General features: G+C 42.4%; 1 protein-coding gene across 1 annotated transcript in view; it reads right to left on the bottom strand.

The window, feature by feature from the left end:
- cntn3b (contactin 3b) overlaps positions 1 to 26178 on the bottom strand; it is a gene marked incomplete at both ends in the record, with an annotated part of 118912 nt that overhangs the window by 15127 nt on the left and 77607 nt on the right. The window contains 6 exons of the mRNA XM_080026383.1: positions 3634 to 3743; positions 7317 to 7554; positions 15342 to 15412; positions 20290 to 20439; positions 21102 to 21260; positions 23349 to 23466. Of these exons, the coding sequence (XP_079882509.1) occupies positions 3634 to 3743; positions 7317 to 7554; positions 15342 to 15412; positions 20290 to 20439; positions 21102 to 21260; positions 23349 to 23466 (846 nt within the window). The remainder of the gene's footprint in view (positions 1 to 3633; positions 3744 to 7316; positions 7555 to 15341; positions 15413 to 20289; positions 20440 to 21101; positions 21261 to 23348; positions 23467 to 26178) is intronic.

The following is a 26178-nucleotide window of genomic DNA, read 5'->3' as shown; positions in this document are numbered from 1 at the left end:
TAGCCAGTCGAGAAGTCACGTGTTCAAAGCGGTCTACCCTTTGTAACTTTGTGACGTTGCATGTAACTTTGTGAAGTCACCACGCGGATGTTTCCATGTATGGTAATGCTGTCACTTCCCTGTTCGCGTCTGCCCCTTATAGGTCCATGCTCGCGCTTCCCGCCACTGAAAGTGTTCCGGAAGGAAGGTAACCAATCACAACGGAGTGGGGTTTGCAGGAGGGGGGGGAGGGGAGCGGAGATTGCCGAAGCACAGGCGGAGGGAGCGGAGATGGCCGATGCACACACACTCAAGTGTTGACAGGATGTGCTGGATCGCCAAAATAAGAGAAAGAGCTTCCCGAAAATCTACATAGTTTTTTGTGATGTGATTCATGTCAGGTTGCTCTATAGCAGTGTAAAACAAGAAATTAAGACCAGAAAAGTAGTATGATAGGTCCTCTTTAAAATCAAATAAAGAATACAAATACAAAAAAAAAGGAACAAATTTAAAACATGGATAAAAATACAACATTTAAATAAAATAATTAAAACATTTTACCAAAAAAAAAAAAAAAAAAATTACAGGTTAAAAGGGAAACAAGAACGTTTTGAGACCCGATTTAAAAGAGCTGAGAGTCTCAGCGGACCTCAGACTCTCTGGCAGTCCGTTCCAGACATTGGGCGCATAAACGCTGAATGCCGCCTCTCCCTGTTTAGTCCTAGCTCTGGGGACTTTTAAAAGACCTGTCCCAGACGACCTAAGGGCTCTGGGCGGCTCATAACGTATCAGCAGATTTTGGCCCTAAACCATTTAAGGCTTTGTAGACCATCATCAATATTTTAAAATAAATTCTTTGAGTGACAGGAAGCCAGTGTAAAGACCTAAGAACTGGGGTAATGTGATCTACTTTTTTGGTCCTAGTGAGGACTCGAGCAGCAGCGTTCTGAATTAGCTGAAGCTGTCTGATTGATTTTTTAGGAAGGCCTGCAAAGACACTATTACAGTAGTCAAGTCTACTAAAAATAAATGCATGGACAAGTTTTTCTAAGTCCTGCTGAGATATTAGCCCTTTAATTCTCGATATATTTTTAAGGTGGTAGTAGGCTGACTTAGTAATTGATTTAATGTGTTTTTTGAAATTCAAGTCGGAATCTATCACTACTCCAAGATTTCTAGCTTGGTGTGTGCTTTCTAACATAACAGATTTAAGCTGTGCGCTGACTTTTGATTGTTCATACCTGGCACCAAAGACAATTACTTCAGTTTTGTCGCTGTTTAATTGAAGAAAGTTTTGGCACATCCAGTCATTGATTTGTTCAATGCATTTACTTAGTGCTTGAATCGGACTATAGTCTCCTGGTGATATGGTTATGTAAATTTGTGTGTCGTCTGCATAATTATGGTAGCATAATTTGTTTTTGTTCATAATCTGAGCTAGCGGTAGCATGTATATGTTAAACAGAAGAGGCCCAAGAATGGAACCTTGGGGGACCCCGCATGTATTATTTGTTCGCTCGGATGTGAAATTGCCTATTGACACATAGTAGTCTCTTTCCTTTAAGTATGATTCAAACCAGTTTAGCACAGTTCCAGAAAGTCCAACCCAGTTTGCAAGTCGATCTAGCAATATGCTGTGGTCAACTGTGTCGAACGCAGCACTGAGATCCAATAAAACTAATACAGAGCTTTTGCCACTGTCTGTGTTTAAGTGGATGTCATTGAGGACCTTAACCAGAGCAGTCTCAGTGCTGTGGTGTTGTCGAAAACCTGACTGAAAGACATCAAAGCAGTTATTCATTGCTAAGTAGTTATTTAGCTGATGATGAACAGCTTTTTCAATGATCTTGCTTAAAAATGGTAGGTTGGATATCGGCCTATAATTGTTCATGAGTGATGTATCTAGATTTTTCTTTTTTAGGAGTGGCTTGATGACAGCTGTTTTCAGGGCCTGTGGGAATACACCAGTGCGAAGGGACATATTGACAATTTCTAGGACATCTGAGGCCATACAGCTAAAAACTGTTTTAAAGAAGCCTGTGGGCAGAATGTCAAGGCAACAGGAGGAGGAGTTCAGGTGTTGTATAATGTCCTCCAGGTTTTTCTTGTTTATCAGAAAAAACTCTGTCATGGCATCTGAATTCGTTTTAAATGGGTACAGAGGTAAAAAAAAATTAATAATTTAAAGCGTACATTAAATTACATTACGTTACATCAAACTGAAACAGGACAGCATTTGCGGTCCTAAAAACTTTGAATTAAAGGATGAGAGCCAAATATGTGCAGTCCATAGCTTTGGATCTATACTGTTGGTGGACTATTGAGATTCAACAGCCAAAAAATAATCCACTCCAGGAAGCATGTTTGAAGAAATGAGCTCTGTACTAAAAAGGACAATGTATCCTATAGTATGCTAACTGGAGAGCTTTGTTCTGAGGGCCCAAGGTCACCCATATTGAAGGGGGTAATGGGAAGAAGGGGAAGAAAACAGCACAGCCTTCTTTGCTTTCTTGAAAGAATGAGGGATTTTTCTTTAGATTGTGGGTTTTCTGTTGACACTCAAGAATTGAGGTCGATTATTGGTATTATTACGCTTCAAACCTAAATCTTTGCAGAGTTACGTGAGAAAGTTAAGTAGACTATTATGTGTTGAAGGTGGAGTCAGACATTCTTGAGCACGCTCATTGTCAAAATCACCTTTTGTCAGAATCAGTGAATATTTCTTCACGATCAGCTACCTGTCTGTACTGTGTGTGTTGAAAAAAATCTGGTGTTAATGCACAGTCTAAGCCCTGTAAACTGGTATGTAAAAAAAAAAAAAGCTATGACAACAAAGGGGGCCAACCGTAGCTAGCAACATGGTCATGTACAGAGCGTATATGCTTTGTATTAACACTGGGATTTATTTTTCAGTGAACACACAGTACGGACAGGTTGCGGATCGCGAGGAGATAGTCACTATATTTTTGACAAAGTGATTTTGATAAGAAGCATTCTCCAGAATCACTCCAGTGCGTTAACATGGATAATCATAATCAGGTAAATAAACTAATAAGACCTCAACAGGACTTGTAAAATGCATGTAAACCCCTTTATCCGCTCTACTTGGCACAAAAATCTGCACATTAACGGACAAGAGAAGTCGGATAAGAACACCCGGATAACTCGTTCATAGTCGGCATTCTACCTGCATGTATACAGGGATCGCATATTGCATATCGGAGTTTGCGTTCTGCGCATGCTCGAGAATTCCCGCCGGGGATTTCACAAGGAAGTGGACGGAGACGACGTAATAAATAGTAGTGTTGTTGCCGGCAAGGAACTGGAAGTGGCTCTATAATCACTTGTTGAAAGGGCTACATCGCCACCTAGCGTAGCGGAGTCAGCTATGCTCCGGCCATTTATTCGATTCTTTGAATGGCAATGTATACTCAGACAAGTGACCCGGTCCGTTCGAGTGGCAAAATCGGCATATGGCTTAAACCTATCTAGCTGTCCCATGTACTGTAACCGCCCTGATTGACTTTACAAAGGGAGGAACAATAGAAGGATGGTTATGAGCTGAAGGACAAGCCACGGGTAAACGCTCAATCATCATGTTGCTTGTAAACACATTTAAAAGGATGATTTGAAAGAGAGTTTTAACATACATACCTCATATCCAAGCACTCTTTCAGGGAGGGCAGGGAGAGCTTCCCACATCACTTCAATTTGCACTGCAGACACACTTCTACTCCAAACCCTCTTTGGAGACACACTGGGGACTGCAGAAAATAGAGCGCGCACACACACACACACACACACACACACACACACAAATAGCAATAAGAGGATGGCCACGGAATAGAACTGTATTTTCACTGAAAAAGAAAAAAGCTACTTCCACTGCTCTCTTTTAATGGGATCTGTGACTGACATAAGGGAAGACTATCTGCCCGGCAAATTCAATTAACAGAATACCTCGCTGACAGTGTGTCTGCTATAGGATTTCCTGTAACATACCAGGACAATAAGTAATATCAAGATGGAAATCCCATCTTGAGGGGAGGGAAGTAACAGCAACAGAGGGTGAAAAAAACACTCATTGTTTCATTACTATTCAAGGTCATAGTTGTAAGGAGAGATTGACGCGTATTTAAGGCGAGGCACTGCAGGAAAAGCATTGTTTTTTCAAGCACTGGTCAATTTAGAGATTTGTATTTATTTTGCTTTCATAACATGTTTTCTTTCATATATTTAGTTGTTCATTTGACTAAACCTTGTGTCAGTATATTTCTCCCATACAACTTTCTATATCAGCCATTATCTCAACATTTGTTTGTTTTTTTCAATCTCCACTTCTAAAGCACTTAAATGGTAAATGTAATTGACTTATACAGCCCCGGAAAAAATTAAGAGACCAGTGGACCTGGATTCTTCTTCAATCTTCATCTTTACATTACTTAATAGAAATGCCCTTAATGACAATATTTGTGGGTGGAATTTGGTATAAATGTTGCCAGTAGTTTATAGTATAAAACCAAAATTTCATTATACTCAAACATATGCATATAAATAGTAAAACAAGAGACACTGAACATTCGGAGTGGTCTCTACATTTTTTCCGGAACTGTATATCGCTTTTTAGCCAATTTTCTCAGCCCCAAAGCACTTTACATTTCTTACCACATTCACCCATTCACACACACACTCGTACACCGATGGCAGTAACTGCCGTGCAAGGTGCTATCTGAACCATTGGAGCAATGTGGGGTTCAGTGCCCTTCCCAGGGACACTTTGACATGTGGCGGGTAGGCGGGGGATCTAACCGCCGACCCTGCAATCCAGTGGACGACTACCCACTTGGCACTGCCACCCCACTTACATCAACTACACTTTCCATGATCATTCTTAGCACTATTCTGAAGGTTATCACAGAAGAATTTTTTCATATGCTGTCAAGTGTCTGATTTATGATACATTTTCTTCCTACAAGCATGCAGAAAAACTTAAAGCCACTACGAGTAACTTTTAAATATCTTTAAAACAGCCTCATGTTTCCTCTGATAATCATAAATTCCCTTTAACAGCAAACGAGACCATCAGTGCAAAGAAAGAAGTTTTTATATTGTTTTTATTACTGCATTTGGTCTGGTCGCAAACCCAGTCCGATATTCGGTTTGCGCATGCATGCTCTATGGTCACAATATTCGTATTGGTTGCAGATTTCAGTGTAGCGCAGCAACGCGATTTGAGAAGCCTATCCCTCCAGGTGAGGGTAGGGGAGCGGGAGCCTTGTTTGAGACAGTTATTTGTCGTCATAGTGACTAATAATGGGGCTGAACCATCAAAGAAAAAAAGAAAATGCAATGATGAAAAGCTAAAAGGGAGAGTGATGGACGGGTGGGAGGAGGGCGTTGCCAAGCAACGTGTACACAATTTCACAGGAGTGAACTAGAATGCCGCCAACCGACAATGTTACTCGTAGCCACTTTAAGACCTGTACACAGTATTTCTTTGTTTATAAAATGAATAAAAGGCTGTATCCAAAATTAGTTTTGTAACAACTTTGGACACTTAAATGTTGTAGAAATGTAGGCATCATTGTATATGGCAATGCAGAAAAATCAAAACGTTCCGGGAAGAGGTACGAGAAATACTTGAGAAGATCATTTCAAAACTAATTTTACTTGACCCTAAGCTTTTTCTGTTAGGTTTATTCCCAGAAAAACACAACTATAGTAAAAGTGAAAGAGCATTCATAGACCTCGGCTTGCTGTATGCCAAAACATATATTGCAATGTTATGGAAAAAGTTTAATAAACCTAACACAACTCAATGGATCAGACGGATGTTGTCATGCCTCCCTTTAGAAAGGATAACTTACATATTGAAAGCTAAACAGCAACACTTTGAAAATATCTGGAGACCTTTCATGAACTATGTTAAAGATTTAGATTTAACAGAGGATCAAGAAAATGAATAATTGTGAAAAAGAAATGTAGTTTCTAGGCTAGCAGAATTTATTATTATTATCATTATTATAATTATTATTTTATTGTATTTTACATGAACAGTATTGAGATATATTTACTAAACCTTGTAAAGATTACCACTTTTTAAAACAGAAGAAGCACTGTTTTGTATATTTATTTATTTTGTTACGTCATTGCAGTAATGTAAGATTGTACTTCGTACTATATGACTGTGATGGACTGTATTTTATGTTGTTTAAACTGAAATAAAAATATTTCTGGAAAAAATTAATTTTAGGCATAATAAGTTGAATATTGACACATTTGCCTAGTTATTAGGGCTCTCACAATCTTGATTGTAAGTCGGAAATCGATCAAAATGACTTGAAGATCCCCTCTGGCCACTTGTCCTGTACATTATATACCGCTCACTGCTGCTACTGTTATCAAGAAGTTTATTACAAGCTGATGATTTGAATCTGTGATGTAGCAGGATGGCAGGGTTTTAATGATGTATCTTATTTTGTTTCGAATTGACTGGTTATTGTTACATTTATATTAAAACATGTATTATTTAAATTTGACAATATGGCCTTTTTGTGGAACATTGCAAATAAAAAAATCCGTAGATAGAATGTCACAGCCATCCGTTCAAAAAAAAATCGATAAAAAACGAATCATGATTGTGGCAAAGCGGGTAGGGCGGTCGTCCACTGGTTGCAGGGTCGGTGGTTAGATCCCCTGGCTCCCCCGCTACATGTCCAAGTATTTCTGTGTGTGTGTGTGTGTGTGTGTGTGTGTGTGTGTGTGTGTGTGTGTGTGTGTGTGGGCAAGACACTGAACCCCAAACTGCTCCCGATAGATGGCTTGCACAGTGCATGCTAGCTGCTGCTATCGGTGCATGTGTGTGTGATTTGGTAAATGTGTACAAAACAATGTAAAGCGCTTTGGGTCTGTGAAAAAACAGGGAAAAGCGCTAAATAAGTGAAGTCCATTTACCATTTAAAATCGGTAACACTTTACAATAAGGTACACAAAATTGTAGGTATTTACTGAGTAACCAATTAAAAATTAATGAGTCACTACTACATAGATATTGTGTAACTACTATATACTACTGTTGATAGCAGTTCCTGAATAACTATATCGTAGTTATATAGTAATCACTATATAATTATATAGAAGTTACTAATTAATTTTTTATTTGTTAGTCAGTACAACCTATAATCCTGTGAAGCTTATTGTAAAGTGTTACCAGAAAATCAAATCGAAGATTTGGAGAATCTTGACACCGTTAATATTTTTTCAAACATGTTTGAAGACAATGTAATACCAAAGAGAATGAGGCCTAAAGCATCGCTGTCCAGCCTGTTAAACCTTACCTTCCTCTGCAGAGAACACAGTGCCGATGGAGCTGAAGGGCCCCTCCCCTCGGTTGTTGAAGGCTCCCACCTTCACGTCAAACGGGGAGAAGGGCGGGATGGTGTCGTTGCGGAAGACGTAGCGCGCCGCCACTCCGGGTGTGGAGATGACCGCTCGCGTCCACGTCACCATGCCGACCGGTCTGAAGGCGATGATGTAACCGAAGCCCTCGCCATTCTGCAGCTCCTCTGGAACCGGCTGGGAGCAAAACACAAAACTATAGTGATATTAAAATGCATACAGACAAAGACACTAGACAGGCCCGTCTCTGCGCTTCTTCTTTACGCTAACACTTAAAGGCCAGGACACACCGGTCCAACTACCCGAAAATTAGGGATGGGAATTGTTAAGAATTTAACGATTCCGATTCCGGTTCCGGTTCCGATTCTGCTTATCGATCCAATTCCTTATCGATTCTCTTATCGATTCTCATTGGGTGAGAGAATAAGTACAAATTAGTTTTTATTATCTCTCTTTAATATCTGATCAGAGGTGTGTCTAGTCTGTGCCTTGAAAGATTATCAAGAGTAGGCTACTTGAGGATTAGGAAATTGTCAATTTTCACATTAATTGGTCCAGACAAAAAAATAAACGTTTGGCTTTTAAGCCCACATGCCATTATGTGCCCTAAAAACTAAAAACACAGACTGAAAACAGTCAAGGAAGAGCTTGTGCCTTTTGGAATATTAACAGTGCTCATTTGCACTCGAAACCAAATTCAACTGACATAATAAATATAAACAAGTCTTTTGAAATTTTGGCAAATTAACCATGTTTATGCCGAAAAATCATCATGTTTGCCCTCTCAGGAAGGATACGAGATATTTAATTTATGTTCAGTGTTATTATTATATGAAGATTGCACCCTTACTCTGAAAGGGCAACGTGATGATGTCACTACTTTCACGTGAAGGAACCCTTTCCTTATAGGTCCGTGGAAGGAACGCCTCAGGTCAAACTGTCACGTTGTACGTTGTTGTTGAACTGCACAGCAGTCAGTCATGTAGGCTATTCAAGAAGAGAATAAATTCGCCAGAAAGGCTAAAAGAGAATGTATCACTGTGCTTATTCTTCACCACGCCAGCGACGAGGAGTCACCGCTCCATCTCAGCTTTACAATGTACATATAATGGCCCGTCATCAGACACACGTAGCGGATGGGTTTATACATCGATCGCTGCATCAAGTAGTAATCCAAGGCAGAGCTTTTTGTATGGGCAGAGAGCGTTATTTTAAGTGTGTCTTACTGTCTTTATAAAGTGTCTTGTTAAACGTTTTCTTAACATCGGACCGCCGAGTCCCGCTGTGTGTTGTTTTGGGTCTGTCTCCACCGCCGTGCGTAAAGGCAGCATTTTAACAGCTGATGAACGAGAGTAAACAGCGGGCCTTTGGCAGCGGTAAAGACATCCTTTTTGCTTTGCTTTATGCTGCTCTCGCCTTTTCATGTATCTCCCCCTTTCACTTGCCCACACCTAGGCCTACACACACGTTAATTCATACATTTTATGTTCAAATCCAAGTGATGGGCAATTCTGGTGCCGACTAGTAAGGCAGCGGACGTTTAAACGTTTAACCGTCAGGATCGCAGTCTGCGCGCTTGCGTGTTTGATGAAATGGAAACTTTACAATTGTTGCAAGTGGCCGTATTGTCGCCTTTTCGCGTGAAATACAACCACACTTTAGAGTGCTTCTGCCTCAACGTCATGTTTGCTGCGTTCTGAACCAAAACAAAGCAGCGCGTGTCTGAAGTCATGACGCATTTGCAACGAGCGGAACCGATAAGCGGCATCGTTAAGCAGGCATGTTAACGATTCCAAGGAATTGGTTGACTCGGCACCGGTTCTGAACAAGAACCAGTTCTCCATTCCCATCCCTACCGAAAATGGAGTCTGCCAAAAAAGTGCCAAGAACACACCGAGCCGACTGCTGAAATTCCGTACGTTCTGCGCTTGCGCGGGACGTAATGTCGCCATAACAGCAGGCGGCGCTAATCTGTATTGTGGCCCGAAAAAATACGGAAGCCGGAAATGATGGGAAAGCTCTCTAGACCATAAACATCTATAGAACTACGTATTTATATTTATGGACCATAAAGAGCACCTTTTTTAGCAGAGAGTGTCAAGCATGGTGTCGAGCAGTCAACAAGGGTTGATGCATGTGAGTACTCGCTGAACGAAACAAACAAACACATTAAAACAATGGCTAGCTGTTGTTAGCTGTTTGTGCTACCCGCCTCACTTCCGGGCTTCACAGATTCGCTAGCCCTCCACCAATCAAATTGATCCAACTGAAAGACTGCCCGCCGCATAAGAAGCCCGACGACATCTACGACGACCGACATCACGGCACACACCAAACAGATTCGTGTCCCCGCCCCCTCCAGACTCTCCGACGGCGATTATCGGGCCGGTGTGTCCTGGCCTTTAGATGCGTGAGGGTACATTAATTAACTACTGTGTTTGAATGCTTTGTTAATGCTTTTAACGGTGGGAAATGTGTAGTTAATGCTTATTTATTTACGGTTAGTTAATGCTTGGTTAACCATCAACTATGCTTAATTAAATAATGCTTATTAAACATTTACTAAGCATGTATTAACAGTTAATTAATGCTTAGTTTAAGCCTATGAAGCATAAATCCCTCCCGTGCCTGCAGCCATTTCTGGTCCGTCTGGATAGATTATCTAATAAACCTTATAAAGCATGGAACCTGAGATGCACAAGCTACTATGAACATCTTTTTTTTCCGAACAACCTGGGCTATTAGAATATAAATGCTGCAGTGATGTCAGTTGAATGTCAAAATAGTCATGGGACCATGAAGACCAAAATAAAAGTAAAAGAGAACATTTAGTTTTACAGATATCTGATATCTGATATGACAAAAAAAAGCATTTCTAAGGTCAAAACACTTCTCCTGTGTTTTTGGAGTTATGAAAAAAAAGGCTTTAGACTACGATTGTTTTTGAATATTTTCATCCGGCCAAACTTGCAGCATACATTACACTTCCACATCAGACCAAAGAGAATCTTTCAGCAGTAAAAAAAGTAGGCTATGTTGCGCGCGTGTGGACAGTCTCATATAAATTGTAGGGAAAAACTGATGACGAAAGAGAGTAAGCACAGCGGTCAAGAACACCTTTTTGCTTTGCTTTATGCTGCTCTTTTTATAAGCCCACACCTACACACACGATAATTCTCACACATGTTGTGTTCAAGTCCAAGTGATGGTGTAGTGTATGGCATCCCACGATAATACGTGATGACGTCAGGTCTTGCGTGTGTTGTGTATTACCGGAGGTATGTGAATAAAGCAGCATGTTAAACGGTCCCGGCGTTGTAATGTCTTTAGTGATAATACGAGGTAAAACACTACAAATGGCGACGAGGATTTAAAAACAAACGCTGTAAAGTGCACGAACGATGATACTGCATGAAGTTTGAACTGTCGGAGGGAAGGAAAAAGAGGATAACGAAGCAAGCATGGCGCTAGGTTTACCGGTGGTCGGTACCTTTGATGTGTTGAGTGAGTCGGCTAACGCCGGTGTTCGCTGGGAGATAAATACTTTTAAACTCTATTTAGCTGCATCAGGAATCTGCGAAGCCACACGGAAAAGGGCTTTACTGTTACATTTAGCAGGACCCGACGTTCAGGATATATTCTTCACGTTGGAGGGCACTGGAAATGATGCTGACTACGACGGAGCGGTAAACAAATTAAATGCATACTTCACACCTCAGAAGAACATTCCCTATGAGAGACATACAGTATCTCACAAAAGTGAGTATACCCCTCACATTTCTTCAAATATTTCATTATATCTTTCCATGGGACAACACTGAAGAAATGACACTTTGATACAATGTTAAGTAGTCAGTGTACAGCTTGTATAATAATGTAAATTTACTGTCCCCTCAAAATAACTAAACACACAGCCATTAATGTCTAAACTGCTGGCAACAAAAGTGAGCATACCCCTAAGTGAAAATGTCCAAATTGGGCCCAAAGTGTCAATATTTTGTTTTGCCATCATTATTTTCCAGCACTGAATGCTCAATAGGGTTTAGGTCTAGAGACATGCTTGGCCAGTCCATAACCTCTACCCTCAGCTTCTTTAGCAAGCCAGTGGTCGTTCAGAGGTGTGTTTGGGGTCGTTATCATGTTGCAGTACTGCCCTGCGGCCCAGTTTATGAAGGGAGGGGATCATGCTCTGCTTCAGTATGTCACAGTACATGTTAGAATTCAATGAACTGTAGATCCCCAGTGCTGACAGCACTCATGCAGGCCCAGACCATGACACTCCAACCACCATGCTTGACTCTAGGCAAGACACACTTGTCTCTTTACTCCTCACCTGGTTGCCGCCCCACACACTTGACACCATCTGAACCAACTAAATGTATCTTGGTCTCATCAGACCACAGGACATGGTTGCAGTAATCCATGTCCGTAGTCTGCTTGTCTTCAGCAAACTTTTTGTGGGATTTCTTGTGCATCATCTTTAGAATAGGCTTCCTTCTGGGACAACAACCATGCAGACCAGTATGATGCAGTGTGTGGCGTATGGTCTGAGCACTGACAGGCTGACCCCCCACCACTTCAAGCCCTTCAGCAATGCCGGGGGCACTCATACGTCTATTTTCCAAAGCCAACCTCTGTGTACTCAACCTTCGTAAACTGGGCCGCAGGGCAGTATTGCAACATGATAACGACCCCAAACACACCTCCAAGACGGCTAGTGGCTTGCTAAAAAAGCTGAGGGTGGAGGTTATGGCCTGGCCAAGCATGTCTCCGGACCCAAACCCTATTGAGCATCTTTGGGGCATCCTCAAACGGAAGGTGGAGGAGCGCAAGGACTCTAATATCCACCAGCTCTGTGATGCTGTCATGAATGGGTGGAAGAGGGTTCCAGTTGCAACCTGTGAAGCTCTGGTGAACTACATGCCCAAGAGGGTTAAGGCAGTGCTGGAAAATAATGGTGGCCACAAAAAGTATTGACACTTTGGGCCCAATTTGGAAAAAAATTCTTAGGGGTGTACTCACTTTTATTGCCAGCAGTTAAGACATTAATGGCTGTGTCGAGTTATTTTGAGGGGACAGTAAATGTACACTGTTATACAAGCTGTACACTGACTACTTTACATTGTATCAAAGTGTCATTTATTCAGTGTTGTCCCATGGAAAGATATAATGAAATATTTGAAGAAATGTGAGGGCTGAGATACTGTATGTTTAGACAAGCAGAACAAGCACAAGAGGAGTCTATGGACAGTTTTGTGAGCCGATTAAAGAAGCTGGCAGCAACGTGTGAGTTCGGAGATAACAAGGACGATTTCATCCGTGACCAAGTGATTGACAAGTGCATTTCAAACACGCTGCACCGACGGCTACAGCGGGAGAAAGACCTTAAACTCCTAGGGCTCCTGGATATTGCACGGACAATGGAGGCAGCTGATCACTAGGCTGCAAGAATGGGAAAATTGACTATTAACGCTGTGGAGAAGAGACCTGCGAGAGGGAGGGGCAAAACGGTAAGACCCAGAGTCTCCACAACTCAGAACCAGTTACCACGAAATGAGCACGGAACTAAATGTTTCCGGTGTGGACGTGAAGGTCATTTAAGTCGTGAGTGCACAGTAACAAAAAACAAAAAGTGCAATAACTGTGACAAAGAAGGACATTTTGCTGTAATGTGTAAAACGAAGAAAACACATAAAGTAAACAGAGTAACAACCACAGTGCGCCCTAACGGCCTCCACACACATCCTACCTCTACTGCGCGTCTACCTCGCGTCTGCGTCTGACTTTTTGTCACTGACCGTGTAATCAACCTAGAGCGGGCACACATCCAACCTCAGACGCACTGCTGATGCACGTCGGAGGCACGTCTGCAGCGACGCTCCCCTTTCCCTCAGGAGGCTCGCCTATTTTTTTCTGAGAGCCGCGCGTCTCTCTCGGGTCTCTCTGCTTTAACTGATAGAGAAATACTCTGCTGAGAGTCATATTGACTTCATACCGGCAGCTTTCGCTGTAGTTTCACCATTTCCTGATGTGTCCCTTTCAAAATAAAACTTCCAACAAGCGAAAATGTGAAAAAAATAAAAAAAGGCAATGGGGCGCACGGATTACTGTCCAGACTCAATATTAGACTCAATATAAATCATATGCATCATAAATGACACAAAATAACTTCATTTTTAATGGGAATTATCTATGAAAACTATATGTAGAAAGACAGGGCTTTAAGGGTGTATTCACACTGGGAAAGTCCGCTAGTTCACTTGCTTTGGTCCAGACCAAATAGAGTTTAGATTTTTTTTGTTTGGTGTGGTCCACTTTCATATTGCCCCTTTTGCAAGTGAACCAGCATCACGAAGCAAAACCACACGTGATCTGAGGTCATTCATTCATTGGACAGACATTCTGGGGTGGAGAGAAGCAGGAAAAACAAAGTAAAAACTGCGAAATATATAACTGATACAATATGGGGTTAAAAATAATAAATAAATAGGCCTACATCTAGCCTATAAATAAAATAAAAAAAAACATAAAATTATTGTTGTTTCATATGGTTATAATATGTAGGCTTGTAGCCTACGATGTGAAACATAATATTTACTGTATTTTTGCTGCTGGACGCGCAGTTCGCGAGGAATAGGCTCAAGCTGACACACAGCTGATTAAGCTGTGTGTCAGCTGGGTGTGAGTTCGGCACGGCTCAGCTCCAAACTGACACGGGGATAGTATTGACGGTCCCGTAACATGGGATGCAAAGTAAAAACACGCACTTCATACAAAGCGCAGCGTGAACTTGTTGTCACTGTGCGGGAGACGCTCCCCTCTCCTTCATCTGATCACTGAACACATCAGCATGTTTACGCGTCCTGTCTATCAAATGTAGGCTAATATATTCGCTCGGGGCTCCCGGTCAAACCACAACTAATCTTCCTAACAATGGCGACAACAACACTTTCCTATAATGTGAAGCTGACAGCGATTTATTAAAAAAGAAAAGGCACAGTGCTTCCTGCAATTGGGTCGGATCGAGTCCGGCCAAATTCACACCACAAACGAACTGCAGCAGAGTGCGTTTTGAAGCGCATCGAGACCACCTCTTCAACTGGGTCTCGGAGCGTTTGTTTGGTCCGCCCCCGAGTGCGATTGCTGTATTCACATCTGTCTGAAAGATGCGCACCGAAGGCGGAAGTGCATCTGAGTTCGTTTCAACTGAACTAAACACGGCATGTGTGAATACACCCTTAGAAGCAGCGCTGCAGCAGCAGCAGCTGCTGAGACGTTCCATGTGTGTCCGAGAAAAGTGCGAGAGACGCAGCAGTAAGGTAAGGTGATGCGCTCCAGAGGTAGACGCAGGATGTGTGCAGAGGCCGTAAGATGTTTTGCCAGAGACTCCAAAAAGAGGCACAAGTTAAAGGATGGATGTAAAACCCGCTATACAGACTAGACAGGAGCCGAAAGTACCAATAGAAAGGCACAACTGTGAACTGTGCACAACAAAAGGTAAGATGATAGTCCTCTCCTGTAAAAAGATATTCAAAATCAATTCCAACTGCACACCAAAATTTGTGCATGATATGGCAGGCCAAGCCAATTACTGTACCCTTATTGTAAAGTGTTACCTTCTTTCCTCCATAAGGGCTTCCAGTGATTAGACACACCCCCCCTTTCTTTTACCGCCTTAGAACACTCAGCAATCACCTTTATTTGCTTTATCCCTTTCCTCCTGCATGGCTATGTACTTGTGGCCAAACACCCTCAAGAGGAAGTGCTCTCTCTCTCTCTCTCTGTACAGGGCATTTTTGTAAAGGGCAGGAGAAATGTCACTGGGAGGCTGAGGCAGAGGAGAGGTGTGTATATCTCGCTCTAGTAATGTGGGTCATAAAAATCACTCCGTTCAATTCTGCACAATTAAGCAAAAGCATAACTCGGCTACGGAGTGGAAGAGTAAAACGTGACGGATGACTTACCTCCCATGTTATCACTAATTCAGACTTTGTGCCGCCTCCACCTCCGACATCAGTGGGGGCCGTGTCGGGAACTGAGAAGGTAAACCAGAGGGGACGTAATTAGAACTCAGTTTACAAAGCTCAACGACAAGCCTTAAATATACTTAGTAGCCTCACGACAAGATACTGCTGATTCAGTCAATTTGATGCTTTGAAGGGACAATGAATATTAGTTTAGAAAATCAATATACAGTATCTCACAAAAGTGAGTACACCCCTCACATTTCTTCACATTTTTCTTTATATCTTTCCATGGGACAACACTGAATAAATGACACTTTAATACAATGTAAAGTAGTCAGTGTACAGCTTGTATAACAGTGTAAATTTACTGTCCCCTCAAAATAACTCGACACACAGCCATTAATGTCTAAACTGCTGGCAACAAAAGTGAGTACACCCCTTAGAAAAAATTTACAAATTGGGCCCAAAGTGTAAATATTTTGTGTGGCCACCATTATTTTCCAGCACTGCCTTAACCCTCTTGTAGGCCTTTCACACCAAAATGAACCAAGAGTCAGTTCCAGGCTGGTGTTGGGGTCAGTTCAAAACTGGTTACAGCCTTATCCCAGTTATGAACTGGTTGGTTTCACATCGACCGGAGACAGCCATGGAGCCGGCAAGAGAGCAACGTCATGACGTCACTGTAAACGTGTGTGTACGTCGCCCGACGCCGCTGCTCTTGTGGCTAACGCTAAAGCTACCGCTACCTCTAAGCAAAACAACAGCGGCGAATACGTCTTATTTTTTACACGTGTTAGCTCTCGCTTTGCTTTCTTAACCAAACAGGACCCATACAGCGTATTCTCGCCGGTCAATTTGATCGCTACGTTAGGTAATTATGTTATGTTTACGTCTCGTAGTAGCGGTGTTTTTAAACATGGCGGGCATGAGGTTTTAGTTGGTCTGGTTGGTCAGGATAATCCCTCCCCCGGCCGCTGGCGCAAGCAGTTCACTTCAAACCCTGCTCAATCCTGGGGTATGAGTTGAACCGGTTTTTACGGCCCGGAGCAGGCTTTCTGGCGGTGTGAAACCAAAACACTGGCTCTAACTCCGAACTAGCCCAGAACTAGCGCCGATTTTGCGGCGGTGTGAAAGGCCTATTGGGCATGTAGTTCACTAGAGCTTCACAGGTTGCAACTGGAACCCTCTTCCACCCATTTATGACAGCATCACAGAGCTGGTGGATATTAAAGACCGTGCGCTCCTCCACCTTCTGTTTGAGGATGCCCCAAAGATGCTCAATAGGGTTTAGGTCTGGAGACAGGCTTGGCCAGGCCATAACCTTTACCCTCAGCTTTTTTAGCAAGCCACTGGTCGTCTTGGAGGTGTGTTTGGGGTCGTTATCATGTTGCAATACCACCCTGCGGCCCAGTTTACGAAGGTTGAGTGCACGTGGTCAGCGTCGTACACAGAGGTTGGCTTTGGAAAATAGACGTATGAGTGCTGCCAGCATTGCTGAAGGGCTTGAAGGGGTGGGGGGGTCAACCTGTCAGTGCTCAGACCATACGCCACACTCTGCATCATACTGGTCTGCATGGCTGTCATCCCAGAAGAAAACCTATTCTGAAGATGATGCACAAGAAACCCCACAAAAAGTTTGCTGAAGACAAACAGACTACGGACATGGATTACTGCAACCATGTCCTGTGGTCTGATGAGACCAAAATACATTTATTTGGTTCAGATGGTGTTAAGAGTGTGGAGCGGCAACCAGGTGAGGAGTACAAAGACAAGTGTGTCTTGCCTAGAGTCAAGCATGGTGGTTGGAGTGTCATGGTCTGGGGCTGCATGAGTGCTGCCAGCACTGGGGATCTACAGTTCATTGAATTCTAACATGTACTGTGACATACTGAAGCAGAGGATGATCCCCTCCCTTCATAAACTGGGCCGCAGGGCAGTACTGCAACATGATAACGATCCCAAACACCCCTCCGAACGACCACTGGCTTGCTAAAGAAGCTGAGGGTAAAGGTTATGGACTGGCCAAGCATGTCTCCAGTCTTAACCCCTATTGAGCATCTTTGGGGCATCCTCAAACGGGAGATGGATGTCGTCATGAATGGGTAGAAGAGGGTTCCAGTTGCAACCTGTGAAGCTCTAGTGAACTACATGCCCAAGAGGGTTAAGGCAGTGCTAGAAAATAATGATGGCAAAACAAAATATTGACACTTTGGGCCCAATTTGGAAATTTTTTCTTAGGGGTGTACTCACTTCTGTTGCCAACAGTTTAGACATTAATGGCTGTGTGTCGAGTTATTTTGAGGGGACAGTACATTTACACTGTTATACAAGCTGTACACTGACTACTTGACATTGTATCAAAGTGTCATTTATTCAGTGTTGTCGCATGGAAAGATATAATGAAATATTTGAAGAAATGTTAGGGGTGTACTCACTTTTGTGAGATACTGTAGGTGTGACTTCCTTTAATGTAGGCTAATGTAAAAGAAACTTCCGGTATACACCACGCTCACTTCCGGTTATATATCCGGATACAGATACAGATAATTGTGTTGGTTGAACAGATACCGATACAGATAATGACATCTCCGCACACCCCAACTGCTGAAGTTACCAACTGCCAAAAATACGGATGGAACATTTTTAAGAAAAAAAAAACGTTTATCTGTTTTCTAGAAGAAGTAGAAGAGCATTACTACGGGCCATTTAAAGGGAGGATTGGGGTCCTGATGTGTGACTGCCACTCAGTCAGCTGTTAGGATGCATTGGGTACACCCCTATGCACGTAAACACAGGCATCATAAAGTTTATTGTGTAGTGCTTGTTTCTGGCTGAGCAGGATAGTGTTTTCAAAACTCAAGCCGTGTCACAAAAATGTAATGGCCGCACAGTACATAATAATATGCGTCTAAGGATTGTATGTGTGCAGATTTACCTTTTAGGTAACATTTCATAATAATGTTCATTGAGTCATATATAAGTCTGGTTTATCAAGTTAGATAATGACCTATGTACCCCGCCGTATTGTTCTAGTGATTGCTCTGCACCTGAATGTCTCGTGTATACTTCGGCTGTTATGCCGTGAGCATGGTTTCAGACACTAAACAGAGTTACAAGTGTGCGTGCATTATTGCCCTCGGGTTACCACAGTTAATAAGTCATTTAAAACCTTTCTGCAAACCCCTTAATGATTAATCAGGTACAAATGTGTAGTAGGGCTTTACTCAAGTAAATATTTACATAGTTGAATCTGATTGCTCAAATATTGCCAACAGACGACAAATTGTCGAATCATGCTAATTTCCTTTCCAGTTAAAGCTTAAGTAATTAGGGGGCGCCCTTAGCTCAGTTGGTAGGGCGTCCCCCCCCATGGGCCTCGGCCAGCAGCGGACCCGGGTTCGATTCCAGCCCACGGTCGTTCTCTGCATGTCACTCCCCTCTCTGCCCCATTTCAACTCTGTCTCTACACTATCAATAAAGCATAAAAATGCCAAAAAAATATCTTGAAAAAATAATTGAAAAATAAAAGCTTGGGGAGAACGGGGTAATCTGAGCCACTTTTTACATTTGCTTCCCTCTAAGCGAGCTAAAATGATTTATCACTCAAATTTACACATTTCCCATTAATTCAGGAAGTTTCCTAAAAATGGGCATTAGCAGAATTTTTTCAAGACAAAGGGCAGTGAAAATATGATTGTTTTAAAAAAAGTTGTCATGTGGCTCACTTTACCCCAGCTGTGGGGTAAACTGATCCACTTACTTTTTCCACTCTGAAACTACCATAACAACACATATTGTAACAGTAAGAATCCTGAAAGCTAGCCACACATTCCAGAACTAATGTCGGACTAGTAAAATAATGATGGGGTTTGGTCAATTAAGCAAAGCAAATTTTCTAAACACTTGAAAGTAACTCTGAACAAAATCAAATACAACATATTATAATTTAAAAGGTTTTAATAAGATTCAAATGATAGATAGAACCAGTTAGATTAGAACACAGTCTGGGGGTCAGAACACAGGACCCTTAGAGCCAGCTAGTGTCTGGGGGTCAAAGCATAGGAAAATCAGAACCAGCGAGAACAGCCTGGGACTCAGAACACAGGAGAAGACCCAACTGGATTATAACATCAGCCTGTCATACTCTACAACTAGGCCTACTCTACATTCCAAAGAAGGTGCTCTTTCCGTGTGGTTGCCCCAGGTCGTCTTCCTGGTGTATTTCCTTGGCATGATGGCTTTTCTACAATGTGTATGACATTAAAATATATGTATACATATATATATATATATGTTATGTAATATTACATTAAAATATGTTTAAGACTCAACTTAACTTGTGCCTCATGGTGGGGGAAAGTGAGACAGTGGCTCACTTTCCCCCACAGCATTTGGCTCACTTTCCCCCATCACCACAATTTGAGAAAAAAACTACCTCTCTTAGCATTTCAGGCTAATCTTCAGTTATCAGCATCACATGGTTTCATATGTTGGTAGTTCATCAACACGTATGATATAAGTTTTTCTACGTGAATACATTTGCTTTGGCAAAACAGTTCATTAAGTTGACAGCAAGAACATTTACTTTTACATGCAAAATACCTATTTTGGTGAAGAAAACATGCATACCATAGCACCATGAGGTCCTCTTTCAGGGCCATGGGGAAATGAGAGGGGCTTGAAAACACATATCTCACATGACCACAAATGTTTTCCGTTGCCTAGGTACAGGGGGTGGCTCACATTACCCGATGCCTCAGATTCCCCCGTTCTCCCCTAAGTAATTACCTGGAGTACTCAAGTTAAAATATAACTCCGGAAAAAATGGCCAAAGGTCCTGTGAAGAGTATTCCCAGAAGGTAATAATTTCTTAAATCATAGCAAATCCCCTACTACTACTATGTCCTATATTTGTGTGTGCAGTGAAGTGTTGTGTTTCACATACTGGTATCCTCTGTCCTGGTCTTGGCAGAGGCGGGGCTTGGCTCTCCAAGGCCTACAGTATTGCGTGCCACCACCCTGAACTCGTACTCCACCCAGGCGTTAAGACCAACCACCGTGGCTGTCAGCATGTTACCGTTCACCACCTCTGGCACTGCAACGTGGAAATGGTTCTTTAGAAAATCAGAGGACTCAAATTGAATGATGAATACATATAAGCCCACATAAAAAAACAGATAAATACATGACACAGGCATGGCATATGTTTCGATTCAACATTGGGGGACATTTCATTTTCTGCATACCCAATACATTTCTATTCACCAATATGTGCCTTTTCTGCACCAATTTATGGTGAAAATGTCTTTATTTCTGTTAAGACGCAACTATGATTGAATATAATACAGTAAGGTCCTCAGGAATTCTGCATTGCTTTAAAATATGTATTCTCCTGTATTGTTCAAAACTTTCTGCAAATTAAAAACTTATCACACATGTTTTGGGATATTCTTTAGGAATCACGTACATCTCAACAACACATGAACTATAAGAGAATGAGACCATGGTTGGAGCTTGGCAAGGTTGAGACGGTATGGTCCACTTCAGGATGTCTGAAATCGTTATAAAATAGTAGGTAAGAAGGATATATAAATGTTTCCACCCCCTGAACTTTTATTTATTCTCCTTTTTGGAGAATGGGGTTTGATTTTCTCTTCTAAATATTGAGGGGAACATAGCTCTTACAGTTTGTTAAGGGCATCCCCCCGAAAGCTACGCCTATGCAACAAGTGTACAGGAGGAGTTGTTTCACGGTACCTGAGTCAGCAGCCTGCCAGCCCACAGTGAAAGGCGTCCGTGCCTGGATGATGTAGCCTGTGATGGGGCTGCCGTTATCCCGTCCGGGAGTCCATGAAAGCTGGGCCGTGCTGTCTGTGATCTCCTCCACCGCTACCTTGTCTGGAGGACCCGGCGGACCTTCAATCAATCAGCCAATGAGAAGAAAAGGGCAGGTGAACTTGGAGGTGATGATCACCCTTTTCAAAAAGGGCCACATCAAACTAATAAAGATCTCCTGCACCTTGTTACATATCAAGGCCACCGCATTCCTTTTAATTAAGGGCTAAGGCCTTGGTGTGTGTGTGTGTGTGTGTGTGTGCATGCAGGGACTTTTCATTCACTGCGTGTTTGATGTGCTAGGGCTACACAGTGATTACTGAATACGGGATTGCCTGGACAGCAGTGGAAAAAAAAGAAACTGGAAGGGATGGTTTATGAGAGGTATGAGGAGATATGGGAGCAGACGCTAGTGAGAAGAATACAGTAAAAGAAGAGATACTACTTAGAGAAAGATGTAAGTGCTTTTGACGGTTACATACTCTGGCTTTACCATGTTGCCGTTTGTTTGCTCTACTGCTGCTCAATTATTCAAATGCATTTCCATGATATTTTGCAGAGTGTGTAAATGAGCCATTTTCCATGATAAACATTGCCTCATGAAAGTACCTGGGACAGCTATTACCGTTTGTTAAGGGCATGCAGATCAATGTAAATGACCAGAGATGAGCTGGCACAGTGTGCCAGATACACACACAGCACATATCAACAACACTTAGGGTGTATTCACACATGCTGTGTTTAGTTCGGTTGAAACGAACTCAGGTGCACTTCCACCTTCGGTGCGCATCTTTCAGACAGGTGTGAATACAGCAATCGCACTCGGGGGCGGACCAAACAAACGCTCCGAGACCCAGCTGAAGAGGTAGTCTCGATGCGCTTCAAAACGCACTCTGCTGCAGTTCGTTTGTGGTGTGAATTTGGCCGGACTCGATCCGACCCAATTGCAGGAAGCACTGCGCCTTTTCTTTCTTTTCATTTTTAATAAATCGCCATCAGCTTCACATTATGGGAAAGTGTTGTTGTCGCCATTGTTAGGAAGATTAGTTGTGGTTTGACCGGGAGCCCCGAGCGAAAATATTACATTTGATAATGACGCGTGCGGATCAGTGATCAGATGGAGAGGAGCGTCTCCCGTAGCCTACAGTGCCAACAGGTTCACGCTGCGCTTTGCATGAAGTGTGTGTTTTTATTAATCTTCCCAACGGGACCGTCAATACTGTCCCCGTGTCAGTTTGGTGCTGAACTGCGCCGAACTGACACCCAGCTGATACACAGCTTAATCAGCTGTGTTTCAGTTTGAGCCTATTCTTCACGCGAGTCGCGCGTCCAGCAGCAAAAATACAGTAAAAATGATGTTTCACATCGTAGGCTAGAAGCCACATAACGTGGCATTGTCATAGGGCTACATATTATAAACATATGAAACAACAATAATTAGATTTTTTTCTTCTTTATTTATAGGCTAGATGTAGGCATTTTTATTATTTTTAACTCCATATTATATCAATGATAAATTCGCAGTTTTTACTTCGTTCTTCCTGCTTCTCTCCACCCCAGAATGTCTGTCCAATGAATGAATGACCTTAGATCACGTGTGGTTTTGCTTCATAATGCTGGTTCACTTGCAAAAGGGGCAATATGAAAGTGGACCACACCAAACAAAAAAATCCAAATTCTATTTGGTCTGGACCAAAGCAAGTGAACTAACGGACTTTCCATGTGTGAATACACCCTTACTCAACTGTGTTTATGTGTGTCTCAGGTTGCTCCCTTCACTTGTGTTTTTCTCTTATACATGTTCTTCTTCTATATTGCATTGATGAAAGGAGCCTGGAACTTAAGAATTGCATTGCCAACGACTGTTCCTGTAATTGTTGTGCATATGACAAATAAACCACTTGAATCTCTTGAATCTTGAGTCAACAAAGCAAGTGTGTGTGCCATTTTGAAATTTCTGCAAACAATTGTCCATAATGTGGAGTGTCAGCAAGTCAACTTATCTGTGTATACTGTATTACAGGACACCTTGGGAGATTTTTTCTTACATTTCCCTCTGTCAAACTTCTTTCGCAGGGAATACTTCCACAGGTGCGCCAATGCCTCATCCCTCATGCACTAGCGTACAACAAAAAGCTTTTGAAAAAAAAAATCAATTGGTGTTCTTACCTTTGACAACCAAGATGGCAGAGGTGGACAGGCTCTCGACATCAGTGTCAATAACGCAGACATATTTCCCACCGTGGTTCAGCTGGATGTTCCGAATCATCAGATCCCCTGATATACTCTGGAAGGCAATATGATGGTTGGGAAAAATAATAATGATAATAAGGCTAATTAAGAGATGCAGTGTTATTTCATCAACCCAGCTTTTTGGCTCAGGGATGTTTGAAATATGTATAATGTCTTGCACAACCAACATAGTCTTCAGGCCTCTGTTTATTTTTCTCCAAACACTAACCAACACACATGGCAGGTGTTACTGCACAAATAATGCTATTGGCAGCCCTTCAGGCGCTACCAGACCAACCAGCCACCCCTCATCCCCAACCCCCTCCCCCACCCCCCACAAACAGCCACCAGCTATATACATGATACACAAAACAAACATAGTCTAGTTTATTGGAAAGACAATCCTAATTATTCTGTAATTACATCAGCTCAAGCAAGATATGGGTATAACTCCCAGTGTAAAGAGCAAATATTATTTTCCATAAACGGGATATATGTGATGGCCATGGGGAAACAAAAAAACAAAACATCAACAAAATATGAATCGTCTTCATCTCCTGCTCTGTGGTTCTTCTCCAGGTGGCCCTAGGTCTTCCCTTACTTCTCCTGCCTTGTGGGTTCCATGTCAGGGCCTGCTTTGTAATTGATTTGTGTTTTCTTCTGAGTGTGTGGCCAATCCATTTCAATTTTCTCCTCCTGATTTGGGTCTCTATTGATTCTTGTTTGGTGAGTTCCCACAGGTTGGCAGTTGAGATGGCGTTGGGCCAGTAGATTCCCAGGAGGCGTCGTAGACAGCGGTTGCTGAATGTCTGTAGTTTGTTGAGTATGTTGGTGGTTGTCTTCCAGGTTTCGGATCCGTAAAGTAGAGTGGATTTGACAGTTGAGTTGAAGATTTTAAGTTTGGTCTTGAGTGATATGTTTTTTTTGCAGATTTTATTTAAGATGTTAAATGTTGTCCTTGCTTTCCCAATTCTGGCTTTGGCATCCTCCTCCGATCCTACTTCTACAGTAATTACACTCCCAAGGTATGTGAAACTGGTTACATCCTCTAGCTGGTTTTGATCCATTGTTATTGTGTTAGTGTGTTGTTCTTGTTGTTGATTTGCATTACTTTGGTTTTTGATGAGTAGATCTTGAGCCCGAGCGAAGCAGCAGTTATCTCTAGTTTGTGTGATTTGTACTGCATCTGTTGGTGGCTGTGTGCAAGTAGTGCCAAATCATCAGCAACATCCAGATCCTCTAGCTGTTCGGTCAGGCTCCACTGTATGCCGGTTTGGCTGAAGTTGGTTACCTTTTTCAAAGTCCAGTCTATGCAGAGGAAGGGTGAAAGCAAGCATTCCTGCCGCACCCCAGTCAGGACATCAAAGGCCTAAGATATGCATCCTTCATGGAGAACTTGACATTAGGCCTGTCACGATAACACATTTTGCTGGGCGATTAATTGCCCCAAAAATGATTGTGATAATCGATAATATTGCCGTTTTGAGACCATTTTCAACTAATATAATGATACTGGCATAATAATGCAAGTACACCTTTCAAAGATCAATACCAGCAAATATAGCGGCAAAGTCGCCAACATGTTAAAGACGTGACTACAGCGAGACACTGCGATGAAAGTAGCCTAGCTGACGTTATCCGCGCAGTTGATCATTTGACTAATCACTCGCGGACTCTCCCTTCTCTCTCTTTCCTCTGTCTAGCTCTCTTTCTCACACACAAAGCGAGAAGGCCGATACACCGGAGTGAAAACTCTTGTCATCCAGTCTCTTTGATAAAGAGAGACACGAGGAAAACAAACAAGCTGCAAATGTAATTTATTGCGTCCAAAAAATTATCGCTCATTTTAATTTATCGTGCAATTAATTGATTTATTGCTTATCGCGACATTGTATCTCATGGTAAGTGTTCTTGATGATGCTGATGAACTTTGGTGGGATGCCATATTGCCCCATCAATTACCACAGCATCTCCCGATCCACACTGTCAAAAGCCTTTTCAAAGTCTATGAAATTTACTATGACAGGAGAGTTCTATTCGATGGATTGTTCGATGATAATCCTGAGGGTGGCTATTTGGTCTCCACAGGATCTACTGATCCTGAAGCCGGTCTGGTTTTCCCTCAGTTGCTCATCCACAGCCTTCTGGAGTCTCTCAAGTATTATGCAGTTGAGCACCTTCCCTGGTGTTGAAAGCAGCATTATTCCTCTGTAGTTTTTACACTCCCCGAGGTCGTCTCTCTTTGGAATCTTTATAATGTTGCTATCTCTCCAATCTGACGGGACATTTTCTTCCTCCCAGATGATTTGCATGAGATGGTGAAGCTTGTGGTGGAGGTTTCGATGTCTGCCTTGAAGGCTTCGGCTGGTTTCTCGTCCGGCCCCTCTGCCTTGCCTCCTCTCAGGGCCTTGAATGCCTTCTTGATTTCAGTCTTAGTGGGGGGGTTGCAGTTTATCTTCAACAGGTTTGCGGCTGGTGGGATCTCTGCTGTTATTTGAGGGGGGTGTCTGTTAAACAGTGCTCTAAAGTGGTCTGTCCACCTCTTTAGTTGGTCTTCCTTGGTTGTGAGGAGTGTTCCCTGTGAGTTTTTAATGTGTACTTGTGAGCTTTTTTGTTGTAAGGGAGAGTTCCTTGAGGATTTTCTTTCCTGCTGCTTCCTCTGCCTGTTGTGCTAGATCCCCAATGTACTTATTTTTGTCTCTTCTGACACTTTTCTTCACTTTTTCTGTTTGCTGCTTGATATTCCTTCTGCGCTGTTGCCTTTTTT

Source organism: Ammodytes marinus (assembly GCF_949987685.1).
Source record: "Ammodytes marinus genome assembly, chromosome: 4".
Classification (NCBI taxonomy): Eukaryota; Metazoa; Chordata; class Actinopteri; order Uranoscopiformes; family Ammodytidae; genus Ammodytes; species Ammodytes marinus.
Note: the sequence above shows the minus strand (reverse complement) of the source record. Positions and strands in the feature narration are given on the sequence as shown.